The 18,072-nt window shown below is 43.1% G+C and overlaps 1 protein-coding gene across 1 annotated transcript in view; it reads left to right on the top strand.

The window, feature by feature from the left end:
* ABCA13 (ATP binding cassette subfamily A member 13) overlaps positions 1-17,341 on the top strand; it is a 338,145-nt gene extending 320,804 nt beyond the window's left edge. Inside the window, exons 46-48 of the mRNA XM_088834807.1 lie at positions 12,975-13,080; positions 14,519-14,656; positions 15,474-17,341. Coding sequence (XP_088690933.1) covers positions 12,975-13,080; positions 14,519-14,656; positions 15,474-15,566 — 337 coding nt within the window. The 3' untranslated portion in view covers positions 15,567-17,341. The remainder of the gene's footprint in view (positions 1-12,974; positions 13,081-14,518; positions 14,657-15,473) is intronic.
* The last annotated feature ends 731 nt before the right edge of the window (positions 17,342-18,072 follow it).

The following is an 18,072-nucleotide window of genomic DNA, read 5'->3' as shown; positions in this document are numbered from 1 at the left end:
CAGGGGAGAAACACGAAGTCAGGATGGGCTGAGAGGGAGGAGCTAGCGTGTTCTCTGTGAGACTGGGGGCTGCCCAGGGGTTCATAAGGAAGAAAGGATGCTGTGTTCTGCCCAGATGCCCTTAGTTGTGGCAGGAGACAGGGAGAGAAGCCTAAAGCTGATGGTGATCGTCGACTCTCTCGGGAGACAGACAGGGAGTAGCTGGATTCATGCCACCTTTGTGTCACTTTTGTGTTTGGATATCATGGGTCGGGCTGTCATCCATGTGCTTACCTTTACAGAAACATTATTGAACTTGGGCCATTTGTCAAATGCTTTTTGTGCATCATCTCATTTAATAGCCTAAACAGCTGTGATTTATACCCTCTTCACCATAAAGCAGCTCAGTTCTAAACAAGTTCGGCAGTTGGCTCAGAACAGAGTTACAACTGAAAGAACTGTTTTAGAACTCAATTCTCAACTCCTAAGATCCTCAAATACGGCTGTCTCCCCAACTCATCTTACCCCAAACTGATGATATGGCAGAGCTCTGTTGCTGGGAGCTCTTGGGGGGCGTCTGTCTGTGATGACAGCTGTGAGCTTCCTCTGTAGAACTTTCTTCTCTTGCCTCTGCGGAGAGAACAGACTCCCCTCATTTTGAAACATGGGCTGACTCCTCTTTGAAAGCTAGTATGGCTGGATGAGACAGCAGACATTACAGTCAGAGTTGGAACATCACTTCTAGGGCTTTGAAAAAGTTATTTAACCTTTCTTAAAGCTTGTTTTTTTCTATTAATAGGGACAATCATACATATTTTGTGGTACTGTGGAAAGAAGTAGCTAGATACAGTGATCATATTTCTATCTGAGGGCTAGGATGAGACATCCTCTTTCCCTGAGATGTAATTGTGGTTTATTTCCTCAGTTCTTTTCTCAAAACTTACTCTCCAGTGGGATCTCCTGAATCTAGTCCACCTATTCATAGAAGCATATGGATGTTCTTATTTCCAGCCACTTGGAAATAAGAATGTATTTTCCAGCTCTCACTATCTGTACATGTGGGCAAAGAGATGATAGAAGAGGTACTAGCAACTTCAAGGATATGAATTTGTAGGGAAGGGTGTGCACTTTTTCTGCCTCTTCCTTCCTTCCTTCTGGTGTGAATGCAGATGTGATGGTTAGAAATGAAGCAGCCATCTTGGGCCATGAGGCAACTTTGGCAATGGAGACCTGTGAGCAGAGCAATACTACAGAATGGGCCAAAGAAAGGCCTTACCCTTTTGTGGTTGCCTGACCTCAGATTTTAGACTTGCTAATATCCTGCTTCTTTGGGGTTTCTGCCACTCATTTATGAATCTAAACAGACTAGTACTCTCTGACATAAAAACACAACGTTAGTGTTTTTGACTATTTTCAGCTTCTTCCCGATAGAATGTAAATCCTTTGACAGTAGACGTTCGTTTTTGCTTATTACTGTATCTCTGACATTTGGGATAGTACATGACATATGCTTAGGGTACTTGTTGAACAAATAAATAGATGAGTGAATGAAGGCAAACTCTGTAGTGCATGGGCTGCTGATGCTGCTGCTAAGTCGCATCAGTCGTGTCCGACTCTGTGCGACCCCATAGACGGAAGCCCACCAGGCTCTGCCATCCCTGGGATTCTCCAGGAAAGAACACTGGAGTGGGTTGCCATTTCCTGCTCCAGTGAATGAAAGTGAAAAGTGAAAGTGAAGTCGCTCAGTCATGTCCGACTCTTCATGACCCCATGGACTGCAACCCACCAGGCTCCTCCATCCATGGGATTTTCCAGGCAAGAGTACTGGAGTGGGGTGCCATTGCCTTCTCTGGTAGTGCATGGGAGACATTTGCTAAATGGTATCTTCTTCCAGGTTGCTTTGATTGGACTTTAAAAGAGCAGTCAGATGAGACTGTGGGAAAATTTAGGCTCTGCTTAGCTTAATGAAGAATGACTAATAACAATAATCAACCCCTTTGATAAAGATTTCTATTCAGATCCCACTGATCTCTGGATGGGATGAAGCCTGCTTTCTCCCAGAACCTTCTGCATTGTTCTTCCTTTGTGGCTGCTTTTAGAAACACGCTCTGTCTTACTCAGTGTCTCCATTAACAGGAACCATCAGGTGCGTGACTCAGGCCTAATTGTTGCTCAGCCTTGGCAGTGTTTTCCTGTCACTTCCCTGCAGGGTAGCCAGACTCAGTACTGACGTAACCTGACTTGCCAAGAACTAACATGCACATAGACAGCAAAAATGTGCCATTCCAAAGCTCAGTGGGCACGGCAGGATGGTGAATTCTGATTGTAAGTGCAGCTGAATAAGCAGAGGAAAACCCAGACTAGCCAAAGAAGTGGATTCCTCTGAGCCCAGGACTTTGCTTCCCTGGTGGCTCAGATGGAAAAGAATTTGCCTGCAATGTGGGAGACCTGGGTTTGATCCCTGGGTTTGGAAGATCCTTTGGAGGAGGGCATGGTAACCCACTCCAGTATTCTTGCCTGGAGAATCCCATGAAGAGAGGAGCCTGGCAGGCTACAGTCCATGGGGTCACAGAGAGTCGGACACGACTGAGCGACGAAGCACAGCACAGTGAGGAGGTCAGCTCAGTGCGGTAAACTGCAAACTAGGTCGGAACTGTAGTTCAGGTTTCAGATAACTCAGGATTAAAATTTGGGAAGTTTATTTACTCTGGGTTCAGTTAGGTGTGTGTGTATGTGTGTGTACGTGTTTCTATGTGTGTGAGTGTACATGTGTGTCTGTGTATGTGCGTGTATGTATGTTTGTATGTGTGTATGTAAGTGTGTGTGTGAGTGTATGTGTGTGCATTCAACGAAAATGCATGAAATTGAAATGCTTCAAAGCTTTCATAGTTGAGAAGCATTTTGCGAATTTGATTTTGGGCTCTCTTTTAAACTTTCGCATGAGTTAGCTTTTTTAATAAACAGCCGCAAAGTGAAGTTTATGAGATGCAGTGGCTGATAGGATTTTCATTCATCCTCCAGCAGCTGCAGATGGGCTGGTCCGGATGGTTCAAGGGGGCTGGCTCTGTCTCATCTGTAACTCATCCTCCTTCCAGAATCAGTCAGTGTCTGAGCATTTTCCAGACAGGAAAGTGTCTAGAGAGCACAAGTGCGATTTAAGCCTGAGGCCACATCACTCCTGCCCAACCATGTCACATGGCTGTTAAGAAAAAGAGTAGGAGAGCAGTCTCACCTCTTCAGGCAAGAACACAGCAGGGGGTGCGGCAAAGGGTGTCGTATTGGAACCATGTTTCCTCGGTGGCTCAGAGACTGCCTGCAATGCGGGAGGCCCGGATTTGATCCCTGAGTTGGAAAGATCCCTTTGAGAAGGGAATGGCAGCCTGCTCCAGCGTTCTTGCCTGGAGAATTGCATGGACAGAGGAACTTGGTGGGCTACAGTCCATGGGGTCACAAAGAGTTGGACACAACCGAGTGACTAACACTTTTACAATCTGTTACGGTCCCAACCACTTGTCATTGATTTTTTTTTAAACAGTGGCCATCCTTTCTTTGTATTTTAACAGATTAATTGAAATATACTTTACATGTCATACAACTCTCTCACTTAAAGTGTATAATTCAGTGCTTTTTAGCATATTCACAATTATGTGCAACCCTCTCTGCAGCCAATTTTAGAGCATTTTCATCATCTCAAAAAGAAACCTTGTCCCTTTAGCTATCAATTTTCTTTTCATTCTAGTTCTAACCTCCACTGATCTGTTTTTGTCTCTATAAAGTTGTCTCTTATTGACCTATAAATGGAATTACATAATATATGGTCTTCTCTGACCAGCAGCTTTCACTCATTACAGCATAATATTTTAAGGTTCATTCATGTTATCAGTACGTCATTTCTTTTTATGGCCAAATAACATAAAACACTTCTGTTTGTTCATTGTCAGTGGGCATTTGGGTTGTGTCCACCTTTTGGCTGTTACACATTCTCTTGCTACAAACAGTCAGCTAGGAGTTTTCATGGGGACATATCTTTTATTTCTTTGAATATATACCTTTGAGGAAAACTGCTAGGTCATATAGTAAAGTGAAAGTGAAAGTCACTCAATCTTGTGTGACTCTTTGTGACCCCTTGGACTATATACAGTTCATGGACTTCTCCAGGCCAGCATACTAGAGTGGGTTTCTGTTCCCTTCTCCAGGGGATGGACCTTCCTAACCCAGGGGTTGAACCCAGGTCTCCTGCATTGCAGGAGGATTCTTTACCAGCTGAGCCACCAGGGAAGCAGGTCATATCGTAACTCTGCTTAAACATTAAAGGAGCTGTCAGCTTGTTTTCCAAACTGTCTGTACCATTTTACATTCCTTTCAGCCCTGAATGAAGTTTCTAATTGCTCTACATCCTGGCCATTTTTATTATCTGAGTTTTTATTCTAGCCATCCCAATGAAGAGTAGTATCTTGTGGTTTTGATTTGTCCATGTGCTTGTTGCCCACTTGCCTGTCTGCTGTGGAGAAATGTCTATTCATATCTTTTGCCCATTTAAACAGTATTAGGTTGTCTTTTTTTATTGAAAGAGTTGCGTATTCTAGGTACAAGTCCCTTTTCAGATGGGTGATTTGCAAATGTTGTCTCATTTTAAAATTTACTTTTTAATTGGCGTATAATTGCTTTACGACGCTGTATTAGTTTCTGTGGTACAGCAGTGTGAATCAGCTCTAGGTGTGTCTGTCCCCTCCCACTCGGGGCTGCCGTCCACATCCTCCCGCGCTCTGGCCGTCACAGCACTGACTGAGCTTCCTGTGCCGCGCAGCAGCTTTCTGCTAGCTGGCTGTTTCCCACAGAGCAGTGCATACATGTCAGTGCTACTCTCTCAACTTGTTGCTCTGCTTTTTCGTTTTCTTGATAACACCTTTAGAAGCTCAGATGTCTTTAATTTTGATAAAGCCCGATTTACCAGCTTTTTCTTTTGTTTTTCATGTTTTTTGGTCATACCTGAGAATCCATTGAGGCATCAGAGAGAGTGGAGATTTATCACTGTGTATGATTCTAAGAGTTTTATATTTTTACACACCTGCATTTAGATATTTGATCCATTTTGCATAAACTGTATGTGTTAACTGTTGGTATTGCTGTGTATCCAGACCAATCTGATGCAAAGATTTTTCTTCTTACTGAATGGTTATGACCACCTTGTCATAAATCGGTTGACAGTAGGCCCACAGGCTTATTTCTGGACCCAATACTGTTCATTGGTCCATATATCTATCCTGACACTAATACCAAACTGTCTTGATTACTGTTGCTTTTGAGTACGTTTTGAAATTTGTGTTAGTATTTCAGCTTCCTTCCTCTTTTTAAGATTGTTTTAGCTAGTCTAGGTTCACTGCAATTCAATATGAGTTTTAGACTGACGTTCTGATTTCTGGAGAGAATTGAACAGGGAATCTGATAGAGATTGTGTTGACTCTTTAGATCAATTTGAAGGGTGTTGCCATCTTAACGATGTTAGGTCTTCTGAGTCATGAACGAGATGTGCTTTTGTGCTAATTTAAATGTTCTTTAATTTCTTTTAACAATATTTTCTAGTTATAATATAAAATATGAATTTTGCACTTCTTTTGTTAAATTTGATCTTAAGTGTTTCATTTTGATGATACTGTAAGTGGAATTTTTTTAAAAAATGTTCATTTTCTGGTTGTTCATTGCAAGTGTGTAGAAATACAGTTCATTTCTGGGCATTGATCTTGTATCTTGTAACCTTGCAGAATTCACTTACGGATTCTTTAGGCATTTCTATGTACACGTTTATGCCTTTTATAAATATAATTTTACTTTTTCCTTTTCAATAGGGATGCCTTTCTTTTTCTTACAAATTTCTACCCTAGGTAGACATTTCCCCTTTTTCCTATGTTGTTGATGCTTTTGATCATAAAAATGTGCTGGATTTTGCCAGGTGTTTTTGCTGCATCTGCTGAGATGATCATATTGTGTAGTGTATTAGCTGATTTTCAATGTTCAACCAACCTTACATCCCTAGGGTAGATCCCACTTGGTCGTGGAATGTTGTCATATTCAACTTGGGAGTATTTTTTTTGAGCATTTTTGTGCCCATGCTTGTAACAGATATTCATTTGTAGTTTCTTTTTATTTTTCTTTTCTGATGCTTTTATCTAGTTTGGTATCATGGTAATATTGACCTCATAAAATCAGTTGTTCTTCCTCTTCTATTTTTTAGAAGAATTTGCTGTCCCAATTAGCATTTTCTTTGTTAAAAATCACCTGGGTTTGTTTACTTACTTATTTATGACTGCATGGGGTCTTCATTGTTTTGTGTGGGCTTTCTCCAGTTGCAGTGAGTGGGGGCTCCTCTTTGTAGCAGACATGGGCTTCTCCTTATGGTGGCCTCTCTTATTGCAGAACATGGGTGTTAGGCACACGGGCTCCTGAGTTGCAGCACATGGGCTCCGTAGTTGCAGCGCGTGGGAGTGGCAGGGTGCAGGCTCAGCAGTTGCAGCGTGCGAGCTCAGTAGTTGCAGCACGTGGACGCTGTAGTTGCAGCACACTGGGCTCCGTAGTTGCAGCGCGTGGGAGTTGCAGTATGCAGGCTCAGCAGTTGCAGCGTGCGAGCTCAGTAGTTGCAGCACGTGGACTCTGTAGTTGCAGCACATGGGCTCCGTAGTTGCAGCACGTGGGAGTTGCAGTGTACGGGCTCAATAGTTGCAGTGTGTGGGCTCTGGAGTGCAGGCTCACGACTCGTGGTGCACAGGCTGATTTCATCTGAGGCATGTGGAATTTTCCCAGATCAGGGACCAAACCCATGTGCCTAGCACTGGCAGGAAGACTCTTATCCACTGTGTCACCAGGAACGTCTCCAAAATCACCTAGTCTTTAATTCATGTTTGGAGGAATCCAGAATAGTACTTGGAAAATATTTACAGTCTTGATCACTTATTTTCACAGCCCATACATCACTACAGCCTTCCCTAACCGTGAGAACCCTGGGTCTGTCTGCCTGCTTTCATGACAGTGAGGGTCCTGAGTGCCTCTTCCTGGGGCCTTGTGAGTTGTTGGTGCGTCATCACATTGTCACACGTCCTGCTGTGTCTGTGCATTTGCAGGGCCCCCTGAGCGCTTGCTGCCACCCTTGGGACCAGGTCAGCTCAGCCGTGTGCACTCTCATCATTCGCCCCCAAACACATCGGGCTCCAGTGTACTGCGAACTTAGTCACTTCCCTGATGTTGAACATGGAGCTGAGGGCAAGGTGGGCACCGGGCAGCACAGAGCTTCCTGTTTGCCTGGCCCCACCCTGCACCCTCTATCTCTCATCTCCACACTCCTCTGGCAGGCAGCATGTGTCCACCCTGGTGTCCAGCAGGAATGTTTCAGCCACATTCAGGCCCCAGAGTCTTTTGCCCTGAATCTGGCTTCTTGAAGCATTTTCTCAACAAGGGGAGGGAGTCTGCCTCTTAATTCCTCTCTGCTAAGAAAACCATTCATTTTTCTCATTATTCCCTTATTGTTTTAAAGGCTGTATTACATAGGATCTCACTGGAATCCACAGAGATTATTTGAGAACTCTCTAAAATGAAATTCAGAAGAGCTTTAATCACATCTTCTAAGAGGACCTATCCCCCTTACACCCCAGGAGTTTCAGACTCCTGACAAATAGCATCAGGTGCATTTGCTTGTGGGCCTAGAACAGAGCACTTCTGCTGCCAGGAAGGGCTTTATGAAGCTGTGATCTTTGTCCAGAGGGAGGCTGAGCGGGGTGCAGGTTCTGAGGGTCCCCATTTTCATGATGCTGTTTTCCCCCTGGGGTCTCAAGTTCTATGGCCATCTCTCCAGGCAGCACTCATCAGGTCAGGCAGTAAATTGCCCTGGCCGTTTTCCATGGGACGTTTGCTTAATTATGTAGAGAGGCTCAGAGGGAAAAGTCAGGAGGAGAATGATTACCTTAGTCCCATCTGCCTCTGCAGGGGACCCTGATGTGAGCACAGCTTGGCAGCTGAGAATGTCTGCAGGCAGATCTCCAGAATTTGTCTTGTTATAAAGTCTGATGTAACAGGACATCCATCCAACTGCTAGAAACTTCTACTTTTCCTAAAGACCCTTCCCTTCTTGTGCTGACATTACCCAGGATGGACAGACATTAAAATCACAAAAATGCCATTCTCTTTGATGACCAGGCTTCTTTTTAAAGTTAATTTTTATTGCAGTATAGTTGCTTTTAAGGGCTTCCCATGTGGGTCAGTGGTAGAGAATCTACCTGCCAATGCAGGAGACATGGCTTCCATCTCTGGGTAGGGAAGCTTCCCTGGAGCAGGGCATGGCAACCCACTCCAGTATTCTTACCCTGGAAATCCCATGGACAGAGGAGATTTGTGGGCTACAGTCAATGGGGTCACAAAGAGTCAGACACAGCAGAGCATGCATGCATGCACACAGCTGCTTTTCAATGTTATGTTAGTTTCTTCTGTACAGCAAAGTGAATCAGCTCTGCGTATACATACATCCCCTCTGTTTTGGATTTCCTTCCCATTTCAGTTCAGTTCAGTTCAGTCACTCAGTTGTGTCCGACTCTTTGCGACCCCATGAATCACAGCACGCCAGGCCTCCCTGTCCATCACCAACTCCTGGAGTTCACTCAAACTCATGTCCATCGAGTCGGTGATGCCATCCAGCCAACTCAATCTCTGTCGTCCCCTTCTCCTCCCACCCCCAATCCCTCCCAGCATCAGAATCTTTTCCAGTGAGTCAGCTCGTCGCATGAGGTGGCCAAAGTACTGGAGTTTCAGCCTTAGCGTCAGTCCTTCCAATGAACACCCAGGATTGATCTCCTCTAGAATGGACTGGTTGGATCTCCTTGCAGTTTAGGTCGCCACAAAGTACTGAGTAGAGTTCCCTGTTATATGTCACGTTCTCATTCAGTTCAGTTCAGTCACTGTTGTGTCCGACTCTTTGAGACCCATGGTCTGCAGCACGCCAGGCTTCCCTGTCCATCACCAACTCCCAGAGCTTGCTCAAACTCATGTCCGTCAGGTCAGTGATGCCATCCAACCATCTCATCCTCTGTCGTCCCCTTCTCCTCCTGTCTTCAATCTTTCCCAGCATCAGGGTCTTTTCAAATGAGTCAGCTCTTTGCATCAGGTGGCCAAAGTGTTGGCGTTTCAGCTTCAGCATCAGTCCTTCCAATGAACACCCAGGACTGATTTCCTTTAGGATTGACTGGTTTGATCTCTTTGCAGTCCAAGGGACTCTCAAGAATCTTCTCCAACACCACAGTTCAAAAGCATCAATTCTTTGGCACTCAGCTTTCTTTATGGTCCAACTCTCACATCCATACATGACTACTGGTAAAACCATAGCTTTGACTAGATGGACCTCTGTTAGCAAAGTAATGTCTCTGCTTTTTAATATGCTGTCTAGGTTGGTCGTCAGAGAAGGCAATGGCACCCCACTCCAGTACTCTTGCCTGGAAAATCCCATGGGCGGAGGATCCTGGTAGGCTGCAGTTCATGGGTTGCTAAGAGTCATACTTTGAGTGACTGAACTGAAGCAGGGTGACAATATACAGCCTTGACGTATTCCTTTCCCAATTTGGAACCAGTCCATTGTTCCATGTCCAGTTCTAACTGTTGCTTCTTGACCTGCATACAGGTTTCTCAGGAGGCTTGATGTGAGGGCATTACTATTAGGAATGCTATGGGGGACTTCCCTGGTGGTTCAGTGCTTAAGAATCATCTTCCAGTGCACGGAACTTGGGTTTGAACCCTGACTGGGAACTAAGATCCCACATGCCATGGGCAAAGTGTCGACTTACAAAATAGTCACAACCTGAAAGCAGACTGAAAGTAGAGATGTTTTATTTGGTGGGAAAATCTTAGGACTTCAAGCCCCGGAGACAGCATCCCAAGTAGCCCTGAGCAGTAGGTCAGTTTACATAGAAGTTTGCAACAAAGGGGGCAGGCAATCTGAACATCAAATATTATTGTTAACTAAGGAAAACTAGATATCAAGTTAAGGAATTTAGTATTCTTCTATGTGTGGGAAGATGCAAGAGTCTGGGGCTATTGATGTCATTCTTTTCGTATGCATCTCAGCTATCTAAGGCCAAGCATCCTGTAATTTTACAGAGGTATTCTTTTCTTTCTTGAATTCCCTTAGGCCTCACTGGCTCACCCTGGGGTAGATTTATAGTCACTGATGACCATGACATCCTTAAGCTGTCGGGTAGGGAGTGGCATGCTTGTTGTCTGCATGGCTTAGAAATTCACATTTGGAGGGCAGGAATCGTGGCTAGCTTTGACATTCTTACTTGTTTATATGGCAGGAGATATATTTCACAAAAGCCCACGTGATGCAACTAAATAAATATTTTTTTAAATGAATGCCATGAGTGTGAGTGATTTGCAGAGGATCCTCTGGAAGCTGAATAAAACTGATGAGTGTCCATCACTCAGTCACTCCCTCCTTGTTTCCTCACTGGCTTTTACAGTATGCATGTGTACATTTCTTATTCTGCTAGTCCATTGCTACTCCCCTGTTTTCCTGTTGATTGCTTATGTTACACCAAACATTTGTGGAGCATAAATGCTGAGTCTCAGTAGTGATTGAGTGCTTCTTACAGGCATCTTCAGTGACAGGTAATGCTGTTTATTTGTCTGCGTAATCGCCAGCTTTGCAAATGATGTGGATGTGGTCGGTTATCTGCAAATTTGTGAGGGATGAGTGAGTTTATACACAAATGACTCCTTTGCTACTTTGAAAGCTTTTAGAATGGAAAGTGCACGAATCGAATAAATCCCTCATGGAATGTAGATCATTGGCATAAGTGTAGGTTATAGGCAGAAGTGAGAAAGTAAGAATAATGTAAATTAGATACATCATAATTTGATAATTTGCGAAGATTCTCTCAATTATTGAAGATGCTATGATTGTATAATTTTCTGTCTGCATGTCTTATCAGGTATTCTAGAGAGATCTTGAGGAGTTTGCAACCTATTCCAAAAACATTTTCTCTTCACATTTTTTTTAAGGAAATATGTAATTCTGATTCTCTAGAGTAAAGCTGAAATTGCTTAGTGCAAATATAATTTCATTTTGAAAGAATTTTAAACATTAATATGTATACACACTTATGGTGAGAATACTAGACCATTATTGGAATTTAGCATGCATTTAAAAACATTCTAGAAGAATACCTCTGGAGGGCTGCCATTTCTGCTGGTGTGAGGGGGATCCTAATGTGCGTGAAACCATGAAGTCATTTCTGCTTAGTCAGGGTCACCTCTCACCCTTGTATTTCTGTGTAATAAGTGCTGCAGGCTCGTGTTCTGATTCTTTACTGTTTGAGGTAATAGTTGGTTTATAATATTATGTTAATTTCTGCTGTGCAGAGATGTGCCTCAGTTATGCACATATATGCATTCTTCTCCATATTCTTTTCCATTGTTGGACAAGATATTGGCTATAGTTCCCTACGCTATACAGTAGGACCTTGTTGGTTATCTGTTTTATATAGAGTTGGGTGTACGTGTTAATCCCAAGCTTCTGATTTGTCCCTCTGCCTCTCCTCCTTGACAGCGACACGTCTGTTCTCTATGTCTATGAATCTATTTCATAGATAAGTACATTTGTGTCATATTTTAGATTCCACATAGAAGTGTTCCCATGTGATATTTGTCTGCCTCTGTCTGGCTTACTTAGTAGGGTCATCTCTAGGTACACCTGTGTTCTGAGTTTTCATTTGCTTTGTCTAAGTTCCCCAGATAAATTGTGAGCATCTTCACACCAAGGATGCTCCTCGTTCTGGGCCTGTTCCATGTGGAACCTCACTTTCACTGGATGTTATTCACCTGCTTCCTCAGGGGTTTGTGTGCTCAGGCCTCTGACCCCCTTGTCAGGGACCTCGTTTTATGAGGGGGCAGTTGGAGTCACACACAGATCTCAGAGGAGATCTGAGATCATGGCAGGAGGTGTGAAAGCAGAACTGGCACGAGGCTCTCTGGGTGTTTGCGAGGCTGTTCCGTGTCCCTGAAGCAAAGTCACGTTATCTTTGTCCTCTTCTTCACCAGGTAGACGTGCCTGAAAAATGATTTGCCCATAAATGTGTTAGTCAGTCTCAGTCATGGAAAACGGACTTAAACGTAGCATGTTTTCCCCCAGCACTGATTGTGCTTGTAAGGCTCTGGGCGTACTATTTTTTCATTCATTCATTCAACTACTGTTTATTAGTTCTAGGTACTTGGGGTAAATATATCAGTGAACAAAAAATCACTGTGTCATGATATATCTGTGTATTTGCTTTCACTCAACAGACCTTCACTGAGATATGACTGTGTGCCCTGCTGGGCGCCTGGGCTATGTAAGAGAATAATGTAAATCGTCTTGGGAAGCCCCCTCCATTCTTGGGGGTCACTGTTTGAGGGTGTGTGTGGTAGGAGCGTCACCTTGGTGTGGTTGCTCAGACCCCAGCAGACCTCTGCTCTGTGTCGTCAGGGCCTTGGCCCCCGGCAGTTGCTGGGCCCTCAGGGCTGACGGGCAGTTGAGGGAATTGTTTTTCATGATAAGCAAATGTCTTTCTTGATCCCATGATCAGCCCCTGGTACCGTCCACTCTTCCAGCCACTTGGGCATCAGTGCAGTCTTTGAGACTGGGATGGTCTCAGGGTTCATCTCCAACTCAGCTCTGGCTTCTTAACTTAGCACTTTGTCTTCACAGCTTGCATTTTCACCCTCCCTTTTGTATTGAACCAGGTGTTGATTCTAAGATTTGCTAATTTTTCAAACAGGTAAATCGGTGTCTGTGTCAATGAGTCACAGCAAGCTGTATAACTGAATTATTATTAATTCTTGAATATACTGTTTTTGAGAACACACAATCTTCCAACAGTTTAGAATAGTTACTTATTTTGCTGCCTTCCTCTGAAAATGGACTTGCAGTTTATCTATCTTAGATCTATGTAATAGTAACCTTATTTTTTAATTTCAACTCTCAGGTTTGGTGATGGTTATACAGTCAAGGTTTGGCTCCACAAGGAAGTAGATCAGCACAGTGCTGTTTCCGACTGCTTGAAGCTCTATTTTCCAGGAATCCAGTTTAAGGTAGTGCTAATATTGTACATTACTTCATTTTGAGCTAAAAACCTCTCACAAATGCCCTTGTCTTTCCCCTATTTTAATTCTATGCTTCAAAGACACTGCCTACTGTTGTGAGCTCATTGCAAAGTACAGGCCATGCCTCTTCCCCCATAGCAGGGGCTGTCCCTGGTTGTCACCTGACCTCTCTGAAGGATGGCAAGCCTCTGGTCCTGTTGTAAGGTGTCCCAATGCAGATGGTTCTTACTCATCTTCCCTTTCCTGTGGGCACAACTTTATCACCTAGTTCATTTTCTTTAGGAGGGAAGATACACAAGTTAGCTTCTTCCATACATATACTAGGGGGTTTGTAGCTTCTGTGGTTTCAGCATTAATTCACAATAACAGCCCTGGGCTTGAGGTCACAACCTTCTGCACACTTGATGCAAAGTGTGGTCCCTGAACCAGTGGGTCTTCATCACCTGGGAGTGGGTGAGACCTGTAACATCTCAGTCCTCAGCATCCTAACCCCAGACCTGTGTGTTACCAAGGGGACCAAGCAAACCCTGTGCGCAGGAGCCTCTGAGAAGCACCATTTGCAGTTCTCTTGGACCCCAAGATTCCAGATTGTCATAACTGCTAATAGATTGTCATCCTTAAAGAAGCTGTTGCTTGTCTATTTCATCCACAACCATTGGGTAATGTCCTACCCAGCAAGAGGCGTGCTGTCTATGTTACAGGGGTTCACGTTCAAGGCCCTCTACCCCATGAAACTACTCCTGGGGTCTCCACATGCCCCCCTGAGAATCAGGCTCAGAGAGTTAAGCATCTTACCAGGAGTCGCTCAGCCAGTGTGAGGATGGCGGATGCTCTGGTGTGAGGTTCAGGGGTCTCCGTGCGTCTGTCTCTGTGATACGTCTACCTCCCTCTCCCTAGCTGTCAGCGGGTGTCTTCTTTCCCCGAGAAAGGGTTTCCCAGGCTTGTGGCACAGTGGGGACAGAAAGGGGCAGAGCAGCACCCCTCCCTGGGGGATACCTCTTATCAAATATGCCTCGTGGTAAAGCATAGCCCATGAGCATTCTTGGAAGGCTCACAAAACTGACCTCTGACTTTAGTTGGTGTCTAAGGGTTTGAAGCACCACGGTGGCTCAGAGGGAGACCTGGGTTCGATCCCTGGGTTGGGAAGATCCCCTGGAGGAGGAAATGGCGATCCAATCCAGTACTCTTGCCTGGAAAATCCCATGGACAGAGGAGCCTGGTAGGCTACAGTCCATGGGGTCTCAAAGAGTCGGACAGGACTAAGTGAGTCCACTTTCACTTTCACGGGTTTGAAAAGAGTTTGAAAAGGGTTTGAAAAGACTGAGCTTTGAAAAGAGATAATTTATTTGGCAATTAACTATAGTGTGGTCAGTTTTAATGATTCCTAATCCTGTGACCCAATTTTTTTCTTTTTTTTTGCTTTTAGGGGCAGCGCCTTAATTTGTTGGAATATCACATGCCAAAAAGATGGGCATGCTTAGCCAACCTGTTCAAAGTTCTTGAAGATAATAAAAGCTTCCTGAATATCAGACATTACTCCATCAACCAAAGCACTCTGGAGCAGGTATAGTACCTTGAAGGAGACACCGGGTTGTTTTCTTGAGGCCTGCTCCAGATGATTTAAAAAAGGGGCAGATTACTTCTTGAGGTCCCCATTTCTTTTATTAATCACTTTTTGAGTTTATAAAGGAAGTTTATCTGTTTATTGTGTGCTCTCAAGGTAAGGATTCAACATTCAGGGCTTCCATGTGCTCCTAGTTTCACTGGTTGTTCAATAAGCGGGTCAGGCTGTCATCCATTGCGTCTCCAGTTATCCCCCACCCCCACCAATAACTGGGCTTCCCAGGTGGCGCTAGCAGTAAAGAACCCTCCTGCCAATGCAGGAGACATAAGAGACGTGGGTCAGGGGAATCCCCTGGAGGAGGGCATGGCAACCCACTCCAGTATTCTTGCCTGCAGAAACCCTTGGATGGAGGAGCCTGGTGGGCTACAAGTCCATAGGGTTGCAGAGTCAGACATTACTGAAGTGACTTAGCACCCACGCACACCACTAATAATTAAAAGGGCTCCACTGCGAGCTGACTTTAGGAAGAAACGTGCTTGGTTTCCTAAGAGTCCTGGCAGGTGAAGTTAGATCATAGGTCAATCTAAAATCATGCTTAAGGCATCGAGGATTTCCTGGCAATTTATTGTGTCTGGAAATGTTTATCCTTCCTAAAGTTCGGACCTATGTGTTGAAGGTGATTTTGAAGGATTAGTATGAATGAATGGTTGTGATTCTTAGGAAAATTTGAGCAGGGCTTAGAGAAGATGTTCCTTGTATGAGAACAAAGAGTTGAGAGTTCCTTGAAGTTAGCAGTTGTGTTCATTATTTCTTCCAGATATTTGTTAATTTTGCGACTGAGCAGTGGCAAACTCCATCACCTTCTGATCTGTCCGCCAAGTGTGATCACCCACGGCACCTGCCTGTCTAAGCACTAAGAAGACGTTTTTCAGGGAAATAAAACCTCGTCTTTTGTTTTAATTAAACTCAAAGATGAGAGAAGCGAGTGGGCCCCAGAGAAGGTGGAGGACACGCGTGGCGGTCCAGTCTCATTCTCTCCTTCATACTCTGTTTTGAAGCTCTTTGTTAGTTAATAATGAACACGCTGAAAGGTCATGCTTTTCTGCAGACTTTTGGGCAGTTTCTCTGATTTACTTACTCTTTTTGCCAAGCCGACGTGGCTTCCTGGGACACAGGAAGGAATTGACATTCCTTCAGGATCTAGAAAGGCTGTCAGAGGTTGTCTGGGTCAAATATTCCATTTTAGTTTTAAAGAAACTGAGGTCCCCAAGGTTAAAGACTTTCCTGACTTATTTGCATAGAGAATAATACCCAGGATTGTTTCCTATTTTTTGTCATCTTTTTACTAGGTCATCTTTTTTGTTGTTCAAAAAAACAACTGTTTTCTGTTGTTCAGTCACTCAGTCGTGTCTCTCTGTGACCCCTTTGACTGTAGTCTACCAGGCTCCTCTGTCCATGGCATTTCCCAGGCAAGAATACTAGAGTAATTTGCCATTTCCTTCTCCAGGGGAATTATCTTTACATGTGTCTAAGTAACAATTCAATGATTTAAATGCACCCTTTCCATAACCCTGGATGATGTTATATGGTATGAGATGAAAGCATACCGTTTCTTCCTTATAAAAGAGTCTTTTTAAAAATAGGAATTAAAGAAATTTTTAGTCAATTTTGCTTTATCAAAATTAAATAAATGGAACTGGGGGCTCTGTATCATTTACAAAAATTTTGACCAGAATTTAACAGATTATAAATTTAGGGAAATATAGAAAGAATTATGATATAGATGTATTTTCCTTTTATTAATTTGAACTAGTTATTATTGTTCTTAAAGTTACTCTAAGTCAGTGGTTTTCTGAGTGTGTTGTTGCCCATAACAGCTGCATCAGCATCTTCTGGGAGCTTGGTAGAAATGCAGGTTTTCAGCCCCCACCCCAGAATCTAAAACTCTGGGGTGGAGCCCTGCAGTCTCAGTTTAAACAAGTCCCCTGGGTTTCTGAGGCACTTTTCAGTTTGAAAATCAATGATCTAAGAAATACCTAGGTACCTTCTAATTATAGAAGCAAAATTAGCACCATATGTAGGAAACACTGATTTGTAGACAAGTTTTATATTTCTAAAATTATGTCATTCTCAGAATTATTGTCCTCAGGGTATTCTCAGATATAAAATACTCAGGTGTGGCTCTAAAAGGCTGTGTAAACAAGTAAAGTCACCACGTCTGCTCCTCAAAAGAGTTTCTGAGTTGAAAGTTTTCTCAACCTTCATTGAATAACGTTTTTCTAAAATAGAGGACTGCACTGACTTTATTTTAAAATTTAACTTTATGCAATTAAGTTATTGAATAATAGTAGCTTGTGATCAAAGCAAAACACTTTCTTGTGGTATTTCTTTGCTGAATCAGGATTTCATTAAAATATAATCTTTGTTGAATATAACTCTACACTAGAGATTTTTTAAATGGTAAGGATTAAGCCAGTCATGAATTGTTTTGGTGGAATGATTTTGATCCTCATGTATCACTTGAATTATGCTTTCTTGAAGAAGTTACAATTCGGGGTTTTATGATCTTCCCCAACTTCTCACATTGTCTCCTTGTCAAAATGGAAGATGTAATCTTTTGTTGTTGTTTTTGAATCAGTAGATACAATTTGTGAATAATGAACATGTTTATATTGCCGTGAATAAATGAGATGTGCTTTAATTTAGCTTGATTCTTGGAATGTAATTGTGTTCCCACCAGTATATTTCCTTGTATCTTTAGGAATTTAAATGAATTTTGGTAATGAGGAAATGAAACTAGTAGATCTTTTAAAACTTGAAAAGGTTAAAATTTCATTGAGTTTTACTCTGCTACAGTCTGCTCTTAGGGATTGTTTTCTAGGCTTTGAGATGCTGTATTCTTGAAGTTTATGCTTCAAGGTATACCTCTGAACAATACACAGGAAGGAAAAGAGAAACCTACGTGCTAACACGCCGTATCCCAGAAGACTGGACACAAAAGGTCAACACTTATGTTAATGTTGAAAATGTCATTGCATTCATAAGTCGTGCAGATATGATATGCCTTTGAAGTTGAACATTTGTCTTAAGACCTTTGGGCTTAAGGTCACCCAACTGAGACTTCTAAACAAACTCCCATCTTTTGAAAGCATTATAAGTGGAGTACTTTGTAAGGCCGACACAACCATGATGATTCCACTTCCACTGATCTGGCTTTTATTGGTGTGTCTTTACCCAGATGTTTAAACAGAGGATGTATTAAGACCCTCATGAAAAATCAAGAGCATGAAAAGCAAACAAGAAGTATATTTTTGGAATAGTAAAGAGTAAGAGCCTTAAACTTACACTTAGTTTGGTTTAGTGGATGTTGAATAAAAAAGTGGAAAAGAGCAAACTCCAGGAGATAGTGAAGGACA

This window comes from Moschus berezovskii, chromosome 3 (assembly GCF_049115385.1).
Source record: "Moschus berezovskii isolate FMDL1 chromosome 3, NW_MosBer_1.0, whole genome shotgun sequence".
Lineage (NCBI taxonomy): Eukaryota > Metazoa > Chordata > Mammalia > Artiodactyla > Moschidae > Moschus > Moschus berezovskii.
This window is presented reverse-complemented; position numbering and strand designations above follow the sequence as displayed.